The 19,284-nt window shown below is 31.0% G+C and overlaps 1 protein-coding gene across 3 annotated transcripts in view; it reads left to right on the top strand.

The window, feature by feature from the left end:
* The first annotated feature begins 1,237 nt into the window (after window positions 1-1,237).
* pns (DENN domain containing pinstripe) overlaps window positions 1,238-19,284 on the top strand; it is a 34,417-nt gene continuing 16,370 nt past the window's right edge. For 2 of the 3 annotated variants that reach the window (XM_088270046.1, XM_088270045.1), the window contains exons 1-13: window positions 1,238-1,572; window positions 2,004-2,113; window positions 3,160-3,330; window positions 4,876-5,114; window positions 6,374-6,518; window positions 6,683-6,827; window positions 6,946-7,080; window positions 7,608-7,807; window positions 8,989-9,097; window positions 10,870-11,097; window positions 11,886-12,067; window positions 12,439-12,650; window positions 12,785-12,991. In XM_088270046.1, the coding sequence (XP_088126172.1) occupies window positions 1,440-1,572; window positions 2,004-2,113; window positions 3,160-3,330; window positions 4,876-5,114; window positions 6,374-6,518; window positions 6,683-6,827; window positions 6,946-7,080; window positions 7,608-7,807; window positions 8,989-9,097; window positions 10,870-11,097; window positions 11,886-12,067; window positions 12,439-12,650; window positions 12,785-12,991 (2,216 nt within the window). In that variant the 5' untranslated portion in view covers window positions 1,238-1,439. The remainder of the gene's footprint in view (window positions 1,573-2,003; window positions 2,114-3,159; window positions 3,331-4,875; window positions 5,115-6,373; window positions 6,519-6,682; window positions 6,828-6,945; window positions 7,081-7,607; window positions 7,808-8,988; window positions 9,098-10,869; window positions 11,098-11,885; window positions 12,068-12,438; window positions 12,651-12,784; window positions 12,992-19,284) is intronic. The other variant, XM_088270047.1, reaches the window with a different exon arrangement.

Genomic DNA, 19,284 nt, shown 5'->3' with positions numbered 1-19,284 from the left:
GGATGCTCGCATCGTAACGTGTTACGTTACGACGAAATGCTCCGGTCAGTCTTCACCTTAACCCATCCGCATATCAGTTTTTTTTTAAAACATGTATACAAAGACACTAATTGAATGTATCCCCGCAAGTAAAAAAGTTGCCCCGCTCGGAGGGGTGGTGATATGGTTTGTCAAACAATAAGGTGCTAATATTTTGCACCTGATAAAACTATAACAAACCAAGAAATAATCTTTAAATGCGGAAAAAGGTACCACGCACTTAAAAGATTGACTTAAAAGATCAGTCCGACCAATCATAACACTCACGTGTTTGAATCGTGAAATGTGTTTAAATTCTACCGGATTATTAAAATAAACTATCTCATAAAATTATAACTTTTACTGTTTTACCAATAAATATGGTGCATATAACTATTATGCACCTATTTTATCGTGTGTCTAGATCAGAAATATGATAAATTAACAAGAAAACTTGAAAAAATAACTCAATAAAACATTATACCTATGCAGTAAAGTTTTGATTTCTAACTGATTTTAGTTGATATTTCAATCAAAAAGATAATTCTTCCTTACAAAGACATCTTTGGTCAAGAATCGTCAGTAAATTAGTATAAAAATTAAAAGAAATAATGCATTACAAAAAGTTTTTTTTACTGATTTGTAGATATCACACTAAAGTATCTTTAAAATATGAACTACCACGGATGGAGGCGAGGCTTAAATTGCGGCTAATTTGCGAATGTAAAAACATACCTACCGCCAAGATTTGATGGCAAGTAGGCCGATGGGTTAAAGCTTTGTGACGATTAGATCACATAAATATTTTTTTGTTAATTTGTCTTAGCGGTACTAATATTTATCTTATTTTACTGATCAACGAATATTAAAAGGTTTATTTTTACCGTCCGCAGACCCAATGTATATTTGAAAATGTACATTTCATTACTTGAAAAACACAAAACAGAAGCATATTGAGGAAAGCTGTAAAAAATATCGAAACATATATTTTTTCGAATAAATTTCTTTAAAAAATTATAAGGGGAGTGGAAAAAAAAAGAATTAGGTACTGTCGAAAATGTTCGTTAACAAACAAATTTATATCTGGATTATATATTTTAGACAATACAAGTAAAATTAGAGTATGAACTAGGCTTATGATTTTTCAGCGTCGTAGGTAGGTACTTCACTTTATTGGCAAAGGAAGAACTATACATTGTGAAGAGATTCATATTTTGGCACCGTCTGCTGGGCTCGGTTTCCCCTGTTGATTGGTTAATTTTTTAATAGTGTTGTCAATACTCGATAATTGTCAATGTGATGGATTTTTATTGTATCACATTGCGTTTACCTTGTCCGGAGCATTTTATTTATCAAATTACTTTATTATTTAAGTAAAGTTTGCTCGAGCTTTGTTATCACTATGCAGTAATTCGAAATTAATGGGCCATCGGCCTGTTGTACTAAGAGAAATGACTACATCAGTTGGATCTTATGGGGGAACACGATTAGTAGACTATTTTGCTATTTGTGGTCTCGATATCGATTCAGGATTAGAACCAGATAGACTCTCGGGTAATTAATAATTAAAAATATTTTTATTTGTTTAATAAATACGCTTTATGCGCATTTGTTTATTTTTAACTCATTAGAAAGTACATAGGTATTTGGCGCATGTGACACTTTCTTTAAAAAAATATTTTTAATTCTTATAAAATCAAGAATGTGATATTTTCTGTACAATGTAATGATCGACCTTGATGGAAATATTATTTCTGTTCATATGAAAAAAGCTCCTTTTTTATTCGGAATACACATTAGTTATTCAGTTGTTTTGATGCCATTAATATTACATTATTACTTTATTATTGTTCTCAGCTGAAATTTGTAATTCTAAAGTGGTAATGTTTTCGTTTATATTCCTTATTTGCCTCGCAATGGGAAACACTAAATAGGTTCATGTTTCATATACAGAATTTATTTATAGTTGCTATCTTTTTCATTAGGGGATAACCTTCATTCTTCACCTTTGGATAGACCTTACAAAGGAAAAGTGCTAGGACATTACCCGGAGAAAGTAGCAAGTAATGTATTTGATGAACATGCTGTATGTATGGTAAGAACTTTATTTAAAAATATATCAAGGTAACAAGTAAATAAGTCCACTGTATTTGGTATAAAGCTCCAAACGTGAATGAGTTTGTTTACATAATAGCACTCTACATACTACACCAGACACCCGTTGAAGAAAGCTGTCCTCACCATTTTACTGCACTTCAGTGCGCTGTGGTTGGTGGCCATTACTTAAATACCTGGGGACCCTCCTTTCTTTCGTCAGTTGCTCAGGGCAAATTATATTGAAGAATTAAGTTTATATCCCGGCATCAGTAGTAGTCGCGGGCTGCTTGTCTGTTATAATATTAAAAATTCTTTTTATATGAGTAGTCCACTTGCAAACCAAGTTATGTTAAAAAATTAAGTTTTTTTAGAAAATGGAAATTAAAAATATCGATCTCCATATTCAACATAATCTGCCAAAACTCATTGAGTTAGGAATAAAATGGAATGGAAAAATCAATACTCTTGCAAAACTCACTATACCGATTGACAGTTCACTTTCTATAATCTGTCAGAAAAAGCTCAAATCGGTAGAACATTTAATATTCTACCGACTGCCGCCATTGGCTTAAAAACTTAATTTTTTAATAAAACGTGGTTTGCAAGTGGACTATGTACTAATATGAAGAGTATGTTAAATGCCATATTCCTTCTGAGTGTAAATACCATTTTTTGTGCAAATTTATTCATGAAATTTGATATTTAAAAAAAATCTATTAGGGCAGAAGTGGACTATAAAAGACTGGCATCCGAGTGAAATTTTGTGCCAAACACCTTCCTCTTCGTGATTTTTTTTTATAGGAGTAATAAGTTTTTTTTACTGAATTTTGCATTCCCGGAATCAAAAAATTGCACCCCCCGTAGTAAAATTTTGCAAAAAAAAAAAAATATTTATACATGAGTTTGTTAATTTTAGTACCCTTACCTACCCTACTCCTCTGCTCCCTAACAATTAATTAATTTTAATAAAAAAATACATACAAAAAAATACAATTGTCCTAATTCTGAGTTATTTATCTTATAAATATGTTATTTCTTTTATAGCTTTGCTTGCCAGCGGGACTTCTTTTTCGAACTCAGAAACATGTTTTAGAGCCGCGATTTCATTCCTTTGTGGTGACTCGAGAAGATGCCAGCAGATATTATGGATTTTCACTTATTTTTTACGAAGAAGTTCGAAATAAAAATATCTGCAATGCCATGCATACTTTGCAGGTAATTTTTACTTCTTATTTTACATCAATGTGTTTTTATCAGATTTGAAAACATTGGGTTTGTTTCTTCAACAGATAATTTCATCAGTGTAATAAATTTAATCACCAGTTTGTGTTTCTTAACACTGCCATTTGATGTGACAAATAATTTCTAAAATACAAAAAAAAAACCGTACCAGTAACTAGTTATATATATTCAGTTTAAAAAATGGCTCATAGTAATTGAGTAAAAACCAGAATTCAGCCATTTTTCAGTGCCATAGCTTTAAACATTTTTACAATTTACATCTGTTTTTTTTGTTCTTCAAAAAGACTTCTCGGTGGTTCTTGTGTTAATTTCCTTTGATATTTTTGTTGTTTTATAATACCAAATAAATATTTTTTTGCTACTTATTTTAATAAAGTTAAGCGGGACACACTCAAGCAACTTGGAGCTTCCTTTGTGAGGGTCATTTACAATTTCAACACAATACAATGACATACAGCATGCAACTCCAAGCAGCCCATGCGTTTCTATAAGCATATAAAATTACATGACTATACTTGCTTAAAATTGCATTTGAATATGGTAAAGTCCTTCCTTCTAACCCTTATCCGCACCCAATGGTGTATAAAACACTGCATCATATAAACGCAGTGTTATTTTGATCGTTAACACATGAAGGAATGGTGATCAGCCTTCCGCTTCAGATACCAGTCCGAGGTAATTTTAATAAATGTATATATTTATTTGACCCCCCCTGGGAATCAAACCCAGGACCTCCAGTACGGTAGCCGAGCATGCTGGCCATTGTACTACTGAGGTAGATTAACAAAGATATTGATTAGTAAAGTAATTCTTTAAAATGAATATTCAATTGGCAAATTCTGGTAAGTGGTCTAGTTGTTTGGCACGGAGTTGCAAACTGTTTCGAGAGATTAAAGAACTATTTAACCCTTTCAGGACAACTGGTTACTGCTGCTAACCACAAATTTAAAATAAATTGTCTAAGTGCCTATAGGTTTCTAGTTAAAACCATAGTGCAATATGTGTTGCCCATGTAACAGAAATAGTGCTTGTATAGATTTCATGTTGGTATCATTGTCTCGGAGCTTATTTCACACTATTTATTGTGGCGATATGCACATGTCGGGATATTTATAGGTTATCTGTATCTTAGTTTATCAATTTTGTAAGGTTATTAAACGAAATAAACAAAATGACAAGTAAGTTATAGTCATAATAATATTAAAAATAAGTAGTGTTATATATCACCTCATATTTTCAAGAATAAATGCTTTTATTTATACTTTATAAAATATGGTCTTTGTTGCTAACCACCAGGCAAACAATGTGTATATTTAATTTTGTTGAAGGATATATATTGTATCAATCTGTGTGCACAATTTTCAGTAAATTTTCAGTTGCTGTATACACTTATTTGTATATAATTTCTAGAAATAAAAATGTGTTAAGTAAAACATTTTTTATTCTGTCCTCAAAGGGTTAAATGAAGTTATTTAATTTTTTTACTATCTCGCGTTAATATAAAAATAATGATTACAGGCAATGCATATTACGGAGTTGTCCAGTGGTCAGACGCCTCCGGGGACCAGGAAGTCTGGCCCGCGAGAGACTTGTCGCTCTCTCCCTCGCTCTTTCAAACTCTCATCCCACGTGACCGGAACAGCTGTCAGTTACTATGATATAATCAAGGATAAGCTCTATGTCGCCAAGAGCATCGCCCTTATTTCGCAAATGGCTTATGTAAGGGTGGCAAATCTGTTTTTGTTAAATTTATACAAGTAAGTAAAAAATAATTATAAATTTTTATCCATTTTAAATAATAATTTTCTTCATCATTCATCGTTCGTAATACCACTTTTACCAAAGTGGTATTACACAAAGTCAACAATGAATGATAAGGAAAGTTTTATATTACCATACCACAAAGTTAACAATGCTTTTAATATATAAAATATATGATTTTTCTGTTAGGTTTAATAATTTCTAATTAAAAATAGTTAGTAACCACTGAAGTACAGATTCAAGATGTACTGTAAGCATAAAAGATTACAATCGATGAGTGTTAAATTTTTATTTTGGGATGTGTATTTTGTTCCACATTTTCGTTTTAACACTCAAAGATGGGTCCCGCGCTAGTGCGAAAATTTGATACAACCGCGGAGGACGGATTTGTATACAGTCGAACTCAATGCCATCTCTTGGCTAAAATGACTTGTTTATTCAGAAATGAATTTATTTAATTCAAATAGGTTTGCTTCAATGTTTAGAGTAAATTTCGCCAGCATTTGGATTCTATTTTAAAGATTTTTATGATTTCGAAATTTGACCAGATTTTGCTCTTTTTGAAACATATCTTTTGTATTTGTCTAACTCTTTTGTGCTCTAATAGGGCTTTTTGGGTGGAATTTATATTAAATTGAACTCCACACCATCTCTCAGATAAATAAAAAAATAGTCAAAAAGTCATTTTAGTTAAATGAGGTTTGTAATTTTACTCAGGATCGATTCCAACATTTCAATCCCATTTCTTCCGCCCCTACATGATTTCTTTAGTATCTGTGCAACTTTTCGATGCTGTAGTCAGATTTTTTAACGGGTTTAATTTTTATTGTGATTAAAAATTCGGATAAAATATTCAAATTCAACACATTCATTAATTTTCTTGGCAATTCAACGAATATTGCTTATTTCATATACCTTATCATTAAGCCATATAAATTCATCGTTGATTTAATTAACGAATCTGATTACTGTGACAGTTGATCTTAATATGTTTTTCATTATTTTATATGTAATTATTTAAATGTTTTTATACAAAAAAACCTTGTTTTATTTTTCTAACTAATAACTAAAACGTATCTTACTGTAGCATTCTTGAAAGTTTCATTAAAATTAATTCATTAATTAAAAAAATTACGATGATTTTAGTAAATTTTGCAAATGTGCAAATTTGCACAAAAAAATTGCGAGCCTTCGCGTATATCACGCGAAATTATTACTTGTCCTTAATATGTTAATAATGAAACTCGTTTTTCAGGAGTCTTCCACGGCAGCCAGGTCCCGGTATGTCCCCTGAGGCGTATGTATACAACATGTTATATGAAGTGATGTTACCGCCTCCTGGACAATCTGTTCGCTTTTACCTACCACCGCCTGAACCACACCTTCCTCCCATTTCAACTGTAAGTATCATACCTCTGTTCCTACTTTATTAACCTCAATTTTTTTGCATGGTATAGTTGACAGTATTTAACCTAATGGCCATAACTGGCGGTTCTTTGTTAACTTGATTATATAAATATGCCGATGTGTGTAACTTAATAGCATAATTTTGTGGACTGTGCAGGTGATACATAGACCGAGTCTTCCTGAAGAATTGCCATGTTTGGATTATCCCCTGCGGGAGATGTTTACTCTACTGGGAGCTGATTACATAGTGCAACTGTTTACCTGTGTTTTATTAGAGAACCAAGTCCTACTAAGATCATCTGGTATGTTCTATGCATAAACTGATAATGTAATACGTATTTAGATTTTTTAATTAATATGAATGCTTCGTTTTATTTACCTTCTTGTTAAAATAAATTACTTTCTTTACTATTACTTTAGATTACAATCGTTTGATGTTAGTAGCGGAGTGCATAACGGGTCTACTGTTTCCATTCTGTTGGGCGCATGTGTATGTTCCTATACTACCTGCCCCGTTACATCATTTCTTGGATGCTCCTGTTCCATTTGTTATGGGTAAGTTTTAGATATTTTGTTGCTGAAACATTTTGATAATTTCAGAATTTAATTAATTACCCTTTGCTCGATTTGCCCGTACCGGGTACTGGCAACCCGGCGAAGAAATAACTGTATTTTATTTTCCCATATTATTTTATGAGGTAATTGCATATATATTGTAGTGGGCCTTGTCGCGCAATGTTGGTATAATTTCATATGTTTTTAACATTTCTTAATATCACATATGAGTATGTGAAATAAAAAAAACTTGCCCTTTTTCTAAATAAAATCTTCATTAAAAATCATCAAGCAAAGTGTTAAATCAGTGGTATACTGTGCAAAGAATTACAAAACTAGATTTTTGATTACTTACCCGTATCTCTTTCTTAATTAATTACATTTTAAAACCTGGTATTTTCTTGGAAACTTGTATAAAAATTTTATGACTGCTAAATTTAGATCATGTCTTATATTAAATGTACAAGGGACTAATCCTTTTTTTATTATTCGACACTACTGCTTTTCAAATTATAAATGAATTCTAGGCTTGCATTGGGAAAGTTCTGCATCATCCATTGGTATTGCCAACAGTGGAATGTCCAGAGGTATAGCTGTAGGATCGGAAGCTGCACTATGCCTTGTAGATATCGACAAACCTAATGTTCAACTTCCTGAAGAGTTACCAGTTTTCCCATACAGAAACGATTTCATAGATGAGCTGTCCAAGCTATTGGAAAAGTTTCAGGTTAGTGTTAAGAATTTCATTGAAAGGGAAAGCTATATGAAATTTTCAATATATATTTCTCTTGCTATCCATTCGCTCCATCTTAAAGAACTCTTCTTAATATTTATTTAACTATCCTTAGTACAGCCTTACATTCCTTTCTTTATAATGGATGTGTGTTTATATGTGCATGTATTTCTATTTATATATATTTATATGTAAATATATATATATATATATATATATATATATTTATATATATATATTTTTTTTTTTACTGCGATTTGTTACCCCTTGATGATAAAATTATCTATTTTTTAATTTAATTTTACTATCACTAACAATGAGTAAATTTAAAATTCTAATTTCTCATCGACCTTCGCACCTTTTTGTATTGGATGCAGGAAAATCTTGAAAATTGAGTATATTTTTTTCCGAAGTAATATGCAAATAAAAAGTTCATAACCTTTATAAATATATATGTACATACTAGAGTTTCGTAGAATGAATTTTTATTTATTGACATTTTCCGTGACTTTGAAGTATTGGTTGGAAATGTCTCAGTTAAGTTACTTGCCAATTAAGCTGGTTGATTAGAAAATTTATAGCACATGAGGTTATCAAATTTGCATTACCCTTTATATATAATTACATTAAACTATATGATGATAAATTTATATTGCATACATACCTAATTAACAATTGGAACAGCTAATGAATCTGATGAACACTGTCTTTAAAGAATACAGCGTCAATCAACTATATATTTGTGTGCACAAAACTCCCTCTGGTATCCGAAAACAACAGAAATACAGTGTAACCTCTCACAACGAGCACCCCTCATAATGAGTAATTCGCTTAGTAAGCAAAATAATAAATGTGAAAAAGTTAATCCCTTAACGAGTGACATTTCGCATGAATTACAGAGAAAGTTCAAGCCCCTTTTTCACGACATTCACTTGTGAGCTGGGACTTCCGAGCAAGTCAAAACAATTTTTTTTCGCTTAACGAGTAAGATTCTGGAATTAATTATACTCGTTATGAGAGGTTCCACTGTATACCATCCTATTTAAATCTAAAACACCTAGCTTTGCACAAATAGTAGAGGAAAGTGCTACACAGATAAGAACTTAAAGCTGTTAAATTTAATAATATATGCCTAATACTGATGAAATTTCAATTACAATTTGTTATTTGAACAGATTTCAAGACCCGCCCATGAGCAGACTAAGTTTCATACACCGATAAATGGGTTTTCACAGAAACACCACCTCCAAGATCCAATGACGAGTAGCTGTACACTTCCTTCTGGTAATTCTAAATATAAAATACTTACACTTACATTATTTTTACTAGGCTTACTTTTATTTAATACTTCATCAAATTCATTATTTTTCGACAAAACGATGTATAATAGATATTCAAATGGTGATGTGAGGAAAGAATATAAGGCAAAAAGATAAGAATGAATACAAGGAAGACGAGGAAAGAATACAAGGCAGAAAGAATAAGTATTATCGATAAAATTAAGAAAAATGTGTTGAGATGATTAGGGCATGTGAATCGAATGAGTGAAGAAAGAAAAGTTAAATCAATTTATGAGGCGAATGTAGTTGGTAGTAGAAGCAGAGAAAGGCAAGGAAAACTTGGTATGATCAAGTATTTCAAATACTTGAAAGTGGTCAGGTCAGAAGTCAGAATGATCGGCGGGTATGTATGAGAAAATAAATTAATGTAGAATAGGCGAAGATTGTTTGCAAAGACAAGTTGGTGTGGCACTCTATTCTACCCGACTATATTCTATGCCTCTTGTATAGTAATTTAGTATTATCGTCCATTAATTTTTGACCAATATTAGATGCAAAAAAAAATATATGTTCAACCCAAAAAGTGACATTACGATGTTTGACATTACGTTAGGCATTGCGTTTGTTATGGCGAGTTTTAAGTTACATTAGAGGGAACATTGTGAATGAGTAAAATGAATATTATTGTCGGATAAAGGGTTAAATGAGGTAATTAAATCAACAGTTATGTTGTGTCTCATTTTATTGCTGTATTTTGCTTGCTATAATGCTTTCTTTGCACTTTAAATACGGTTTTGATTATTTAAAAAAAAAACTTATACGTCTTATACAAAACAATATGTCATATACAAAATAATAATTGTAAAATTTGATGAAAAAAGTGTAGGTACCCATGTTTCATACGACATTCATTTTCCAGGACATTCAATTATGATTCTCACTTCCATACGTTTTTCGCTATTGGTATTATTTTTTTCAAACATGTTATTTTTAACAGTTAATTTAATCTCACCTTAACTTTATGTAAATATCTAAAGAGTGCGCGCGAAAAAAGTGCATACTTCTTCTTGTAACCCTTATTCAAACCCAATGGTGCATAGGGCACTGCGTCGTGTATAAGCAGCGTTATCTTGATCATTAAACACATGACAGAAAAGTATCAAGCCTTGAGCTTCAGGTAGTACCAGTCCAGGGGTCGTATCAAATAAATATTAGAGCAAAAATCACTTTGATTTATTTTGACCCCCCTGAGAATCGAACCGGAGACCTCAAGCACAGTAGCTAAATGTGCTGACAACTACTACAAAGGCGGAAATTTATAATATTGTGAGCTTTCAAACATTACCGGGGTGTCTATTCCATTATTATTTTTATTTCTTCTTCTTCAAACCCTTATCTGCACCCCAATGGTGCATAGGGCACTGCATCATATAAACACAGTGTTATATTTTGATCATTAACACATAAAGGAAAGGTGATCAGCCCTCCGCTTCGGGTAGGGTAATATTGAATAAATATTAGAGTGAAAAAATCATTTATATTTTTTTCATCCGCCACCTGGTAATCGAACCCAGGACCTCAAGAACGGTAGCCAAATGCGCTGACCACTATTACAAAGGCGGAAATTTGTAATATTATGAGCTTTCAAACATTACCTGGGTGTCTTTTCCATTATTATTATATATTTTTTTCCATTATTATGTGTAAATTTGTGCTGTCAGCCGTAATGCTTGTTCACCGGTGTCGGGTGCTTCATGTGATGTTTGGTTTCGGCAGGAATGGGGGCCCGAAGGAAGCATTCCTTCAACGACATCCTGGACTGGGAGGAGAGTCGCCCCCTCAGCGGGTCCCCGCCCCCTTCTCCGCCCTCCCACATGTACTCGCACCACCACCCCGCCCACCCCTCCCACCTGCCCCATGCCCCCTACCACCACCACTCCAACAGGGTCACCCCACCGCGATCCGATGCCCTGCAGAGAATCGTGGATATTGTCAGGAGGACAGGTGCGTATGATGTCGACCCTTTCCTGCCAGAATATTGTGTATATTGTTAGTACAAAAGTCAAACTCATCATGTATGGAATGATGGCCCATATCTCATTGCAAGTACAAACGTCTTCTTCTTCTTCTTTTTCTAGATCCTAAGGATCTGTTTGTGCCTCCGCTTGTAGCTCTTGTGGGATGTTGACTCCCAGCTGTTTTTCCACCTTTTTGGAGGTCTGCCTGGGGGTCTGCGTCCTTCAAAGATTCCTTGAAGCACAAACGTACTTATACAAATAAAAAGTTTGTTTTTTCAATGACTTAAAATGCAGAAATACGTAAACCCAGGGTTTTTTTTTAACAAAAAAAGTCCCTGAACTCACTTCATGTCGAGCTTTTTACTAAAAAAAATATATTCAAATATCATTTAAATATTCGTTGCAATACCATATTTTATTATTTTAGTGAATTATATAAATATAGATTGTAATTACGTAAGTGCAAAGATAGTTTCATCTAATTGATTTTAAAAATTTAAATAAAAATGTGAAAAAAGCTGCCGGAACGGCGTTCCTCCACGTTACATTAAAAAAAAAGTCCGCATTACATGGAAAGTGTTTTAGTAGTAGTCAAATATTAATACCTCGATTAATTTTAAAGTATTCCAAAACAATTCTCCCCACTTGGCATATACACTGTTCTGTTCTTCTGGGAATGAGTCAATATCCTCCAAATATATTGTTGTTGCTAATCTTCAATTTATGTATACTTTTACTCCTCAAGTTTGTTAATATTTAGTTGTCTTTCTGCAGGTGTAAATTTAGACGATTTGGATTCTGAAGAAGTGATGCCAACTGCCAGACGAAAAATACTAACAGATGAGGAACAATATCAGGAGGATATGAGGTTTAATAATGCAATAAGGGAGACATTCCTCAATAGATTTGTTCATATGTTTAGTGCCTATGAACATTTTGTAATTCTACCTGACCAAGTATGTTTTATTTATTGTTGCGTCGATATATAAATCTGACTATCGGAGAGATAAGGTCCTTGCGACATGTGAAACGAAACATGCACATCAGTTTGGTGTATGATAAATGAGTAAATTTAGTATGCAATTAATGACATTTTACTGTATAACAAAAGTAATATCTCAATATAAAGGTATTTGTGCCTTAAATTTAGCTTTATAAGTTAAGATTATTAAATACGAGTTAGATAATCTCAAAGTCATTACTGAAATATCTACATATGTATTAAATTATGTACGTATAACTTTATTCCTCCGATATGCATAAAAAGAGTATGATATTTGCAGTATATGGTAAAAAAGGAATTACTAATGTAATTGTACTGTTTCAGGATAAGGAATCTTGGCTGTCGTGTCGTGAATCAATGCAAAATTTTGACAAAGCTGCATTTCTCTCTGATCAGCCGGAACACCATCGACCATTTCTTTCCAGATTTCTAGAGAGCCAGATGTTTGCTACATTCGTTGATAACAAAATCATGTCCACTTGGGGAGATGTAGATCACAGTCTGGAACTATTCGACAATAGGATATCAATACTCAGGTATTAATATGTTTATACATACATTGGATTCTCAAAAGTATTTTTTTTTAAGTTGATCAGCTGTTGCAGAGAATTTTTTTTTCTTCATATGTGGTAGAGAAACGGCGATACTATTTATGATATTCTATTTGAAGGAAGCGCTATGGGGGTGATTGCCTGTCAGTGCGTTCGGCATGCTACGAACCGTGTCTGGCGCCCGTGCTGGCCCCCGCACATCGCCCTACGCCCGAGGAGCGTGCGCCGCCCACCGAGCTGCTACCGCATCGCGCCGCTTACTACCGGGCCTTTCCGCTGCTGGACGCCTCCGTGCTGCAGTATGCGCCCCCCGTCTCCGGAGAGAGGTGCTAAATTCTTCTTACTAACTTCCCCACACTACTCCCATACTACAATACTACAATACTCCTACCAGTGCCTTCTATAGGTAATGCAACCATTTACCTACGTTTGACAATATTGCATGATCTTTTATTAGTCAACCTATGTTCCAACATGAATAAATAAATATGTACATATTTGCATTTTTATTTTGTAATATACTGAATTTACTGGGATGAATAAAGAAAAACCTCAGTTAATTAAAAAAAACTGTTTTTAATTACGTATAAAAACAAACGTAAAATAGTGATTTTAAACTATTTTTGTGTTTTTTTTTAAGTAAAATGTTTCCACAATAGATAACCATATGTTGTTAGTAATAAATATTTTCAAAAGGTGCTAAAATGCGCATAAATTAATTTGGGGCAGAGCAGGGAAGATCACAATATCTCAGCGTTAAATAAATAACAAAATAAAATTAATTGTCCTAAGATAATTAGGACAACCTGGCTTATTTTGTGACAATAACGAAAAAAAAATATCAGTAGATAAAGATACGGTAATAGTTCACTAATTTGATCAATAATAATTAGAATTTTGTCATAAATAGAAATTATTGTTCGTAATACAATTTTTGTTCTAATTAAACTTTAAACGACTGAAAATCCATTTTAATCTGTAAAGAAAATTTAAACAACTATTTTATTCACTTTATTTGTTACTTTGTCAACAAAAAATATAATTTCATTTGAAATATCTATATGTGATTTTTTTTCTCAAACTTTAGTGCAATTTTGATATATAATTTTAATCCAAATTGACTTTTTACTGTATTATTATTTGATTCTCCATGTCGACTTCAGTGATTTAATATAATTACATCGACATTGTATTATCTAGGAGGCACTGGAAATACCCAATTTAATCCTTCCCATTACTCCCAACTATTCACTTAAGATAAGAAATGTGGAAACGATGATAAATTCTGCAATTACCCCAGATGCATGCTTGTTGCCTCGCAGCTCTCTTGTGTAGTGCATAATACAAATAGCTTATTTGGCAATATTTGTTTACAATTTGTTATGCCAATCTAATAGATATTTTTATGCCAAAGCATGTTGCAGGGTTTGTTATTTGTAGGGCTTATTATGTGTATGAAAAATTATTTTATTTTGCTAGCGCATAATTATATATATTTCTGCTATGTATGTCCTCAAAATGTGACTGAAAAAATTACATTTTAAAGCATGCTTCTGCTGAAATAATTGTTTGTTGTGATCATGATAAATTTGGCTTGTAAATTCATTGCAGAATCAAAACCCTTTTTCCTTTCATGATGCCTTCTTAGATATTGTCAGTTTTCGTGGGAACCCATCTTTTTACATGAATCAACACTTGAAATCATGTTGTATTTATTGATATATGCTCATGTCAACAGCAAATTATATACATACTTAAGTATTGTTTTACATACATACGTATGTATATGACGTACACTGGAGCCCAAAAAATATATTGTATTTGCTAAAAATAACTAATTCGGTAGTTATTCATCAGGTTTTATATTTTAAAAAAAAATCCTTCTATTGGTTCAATCTTTAATTTTAGGCAATGCTAATATTTTATGGTCCTACATTGTGCATAGAAATAGCTGTTATATATATCAGATTGCTCGACCCTCAGCTGTATAATAATAAATTTATGTCAAGGTGTCTTTAATAATATAATTTAAAGATCTTATATTGTTATTTATATTTAGAAGAAGGCTGAATATTTCTTCAATTTAATTTAGTACAATTTTAAATAAAATACAATTTATATGATTTAAAAAAATTAATTGTTTTTGGATCTCGCTCTTGTATAATATTGTACATTTATAACTAATGCCAGATATCAAGCGCCCTCTTCGGCTTAATTGTCTCAGGTCTACAGACTAGTTTTGCATTTTTTACTATTTATTTTTCACAGCACCTTCTGAGAATGTAACTTATCAATAAATTTCATGTCCCGAAATTATTTCCTCCAGCAATGTGATGAGTTTTAATATAATTGCAATACACATTTGTTTACCATTTTATCATATTTTTATGTACTGTTTGACTTTCATTGTACATTTTCAATTTTATTATAGAAAAGTGACCAATTGTATTCCAAATAGGGGGAAGAATAGACAAAAGATTTTTAGGAAAACTGAAGTAGAAATAGCAGTTAGGGGCGATGGTAGAAAGTTCAAGTTTAACTAAGAAAAGAAATCTCGCATGGTATCATGTAATTGTACTGACTGTTAAAGAAATATCTAATTTTTGTTTATTTATGTTTATGTATAAAGTAACTTTTGAGTCACTTAACTATAGCATATTTTCATATTATAAGTTTGATTTTTTTATTTATTTAATACTTGCACATTCTGTTCTCTTCAATATTTAAATTTAGTTTTGAAAATTTTGCATAAAAATATAAGTTAATGAATATTTAATTAATTGCAAAGAATACCTCAAATGCATAACTGAATGAATACATCCTAAATGCATAACTTTATAGAAAAGCATAAATATTTATAAAAAAAGTAATTTTTTGTTTTCGATATTCAAGCAGTGCATTTTTTTCAATGATTTTTTTAAATATATTTACCTACGTACATGCAAAAATTCGAATAACAATTTTTTTTTTGTTGCTGTAAAATGTGAGGTTTTTGTCATTGTTATTACCAGGGTACTTTTTTAGAGTTATTTCATCATCCCATGAGTTTATGAGGGTTCTACCAATACATTTTTTTTACTATATTGGTAGAACTGTTTTTAACACAGGACAGTATGAAAAGATTTTTTTCAATTGCTACATTGGAGTTTCGCTTGATAACCATTGTTATGGTTACGTATGTAAAAAATTGCTTTAATTTTTCTTACCGTTTCAACTCTTATTATCCTCACTGATTAAACTTTCTCCATCCTCACCGATCAGACTTTCATTTTCCTCACCAATTAGACTTTTATTATCGTACTGATTAGACCCCCTTTTCCTTACTGAAAATACTTTGATAATTCTCACCAATTAGACTTTCATTATCCTCACCGATTAGACTTTTATTATCCTCACTGGTTAGACTTTCTTTATCCTCACCGATAAGACTTTGGTTATCCTCACCGATTAAACTTTCATCATCCTCACCAATTAGAATTTTACTATCCTCACCGATTAGAATTTTATTATCCTCACCGATTAGACTTATTACTATTACTGATTAAAAACTTTTATTATTCTCATTGATCAAGGGATCATAAATAATAAACATAGTCTTTTTATAACATCACTCAAAAATTACTGCATTGCTATGACACTGTTAATTTTATTGCACTAATTTTTTATTTATTTAGTAAAATCCTGTTATAAATTATAAATGTGTATATACTTACATGAGAATTTGTCAGCTTACTTTGGAAAGTTACTTACTTAATAGACGCTTGTGAAGTTAGAACCATTTCAAAGTTACCCAACAAATTGTTAAATTTATGGGTACATTATTCTATTAATATTATCATTAGTAACATAAAAAAATAAAGGAATCTGTTGAAGTTATTTAATAAAGATGTACTTCAATGTATTTCTTTATTAATTTCTAATTATAAAAAATAAAATACAATGCAATTACTGTGTGAAAGTTATTTTAATGCGAGTTCCAAAACTATGAAATGGGATTATAGAATGGAATGTTTCAGATTTATTATCTTTGACTAGTCAGTCTAATATAATAATGATTAAACAATGATATTTTTGTATAATAATGGTGTGTTCTAACATTTGTTATAAATTCTGGTCAATAACAACAATATCTTGTACAAGACTGAGCATTCATCTACATTATAGCACAAAAAATAACAGTAGAGTTTGTAAAATGATACTCCATGTTTTTTTTTAATTAACTTAATTAAAAAGGCACATAATTGTAATTGTAATATTGACTAAATAATGGTTTTCTATTTTCATTATTATAAACTTTAGTACAGAGTACATTATGTACATTGGCAGGCTTATTGCTATAAAGCAATATTTTCCCACCAACCAAAAAGACCAGTTATTTAGTAATACATAACATGTTTGAAGTGAATTCAATATCTATAGGCTTTTTAGGATTTAATAAAATATTTTGAAATTTTTAAGAAATTTCAAAAAGTATTTATGTTTATCTAAAAAAAAACTACTTCTAAAAAATCTACATAGAAATAGGAAGGCATTTAATAAAAATATATATAAATCTAGCAGGTACGTAAAGCATGATTTTATATATTATATTTGTGTGTATGTTACATATGTACATGATCCCAAAATTGATAATGTCCAAAATCATTGTTTTTTTTTTTTTAGATGTTGTGGTTCTAAATTTAGAATTGATATCGTAAATAATTTTTATTACTACTAATTCATATTGTAGTTGAATAAGTATTAAATCTGCAATTTGAGACGGCTAATCTAAGAAATTAAATATTTAACATTTTGGTTATAATTATCACGTTGTTAATTTAACCAATATGCAGATTGGCTACTTTGGCATTGGCATGTCGAAATGTAATATGTTTCTGCTTGGCAAACCCATTTACCTAATCATATACATCTATGCCATTCCCTTATTGATCGTTATTTAGCCACACAATGTTAAAATGACATCAGCTCGAGTTATCCCACACTCGGCATCCGAGACTGTTAACCAAAACTATATTACGGTTAAACACAAAAATGTAAGACTTTTGACTAAAAACAACAAAAAAATGTCCCAATATTTATAAATTTAATTTTTAGTTCCTTGTCCATTGTTACACACAACTCAGTGTCAAAATGCAAGTGTTCTTAAAAGAATATAATTCTTGAATCCCGACAACTGCAAACTGTAGAATAAAAATAATAATAAAAAAACCGTCAAAACAGGTTTGAAATCTGCTGCACTGTGTAATATTTTGACAAAGGTATTTTGTCTCCTGTAAAAAAAGGGTTTTGTGGCATGTGTGGGTTTTGTCCAAAGTCTTTAAGTATATTAATCTATAAATGGGTAAATATATCACAATGTTTTATATCATCAAATAAAAATATGAAGCTTCTGTTTCAAAACACATTGTTTCCTCATCAGAACAATGTTGTATTCCTAAAATAAGTTTTTGAATAACAAACATTAAACATTTTAAATACTTTTTTTTGTTTGCAAATACCTATTTGAACAGTAGTTCGCTTTGGCATTTCTCGCGGAACTCAAGAATGGCAATCCATGTATATTTTTGCTGGAATTTTAAAGGCTGAGCGTCCAAGGATCCTCTGCAATCATTTGAAATGTTTTTCACTAAGATTTTTTTTATTATTAAAAATGTTAGTTTTTGGGTTTTTACGATGTGTGTCATTCAATTATCAATATTTTGTGTCACTATATCTGCCTAGATGGCGCTATCAGCCTCTGAATGACCATGAAAAAGTTTTTACTAGTCTCTTGGACATAAAATGATCTTTTAATATTTAAATTATCCAGTGTCTGTATTTTAGTTTTTATGAGTAACATAATTAAATTTTTCTGAGACAGTTTTTTTTAGTATATCATTAATTTAAAAGCTTCTTAATTTTTTTACAATTTGCAAGTGATATATTTACGTAAGAACAACCAAATATCACAGCCTTACTTGTTATTCGAGAATGAAAAAAGGCAATTATCTAGTTGATAATGTGTTTAATCATTAGTATGAACATTTATTTTTAGTTCACTATTTGTATGATCAGTGAACAATTGTGTCAATACCTTTTTACCTCCATTTTATCCTTTATATTTTAAAATTGTCAATCTTGTTATTCGATTTTCACAGGTAAATACCAGTGCTAGATTTATACAATTATACTTTTTTGTAAGCTAACTTTATTGAGATTCTTATATTTATACAATTTGCCTGTTAAGTATACCCTGAAAATTATTTTTATATTCTATAAATAGGGTTAGCTTTAGTTGTGTGTGTTCCGCTGATGTTTTGTCTTTGTGTTTTTTCATGGCAGCTTTTAATGATATTATTTCAGTGATATTTTATTTATGTTATTAAGTTAATACTGTTATTGTCATAATAAATATTCGCTTTTATAATATTATGTGATTATAGTAAATTAGCTAGCGAGATTATGAGAGGTTATTGTAACTATTGGAAAAGGTATAAATAATAACATTTTATTTATTAACCAATAATTGGCAATACTTGCAATAAATATATTTAATAAATTAAAATGTATTTTTATTTTCTTATTGTTTTTTCAAAACATACTTTATTTCTAGATTAGTGTTTTTAAGTTTAGATATCAA

Source organism: Brachycentrus maculatus, unplaced genomic scaffold (genome assembly GCF_059751285.1).
Source record: "Brachycentrus maculatus isolate JH-2025_06_01 unplaced genomic scaffold, ASM5975128v1 h1tg000370l, whole genome shotgun sequence".
Classification (NCBI taxonomy): Eukaryota; Metazoa; Arthropoda; class Insecta; order Trichoptera; family Brachycentridae; genus Brachycentrus; species Brachycentrus maculatus.
This window is presented reverse-complemented; position numbering and strand designations above follow the sequence as displayed.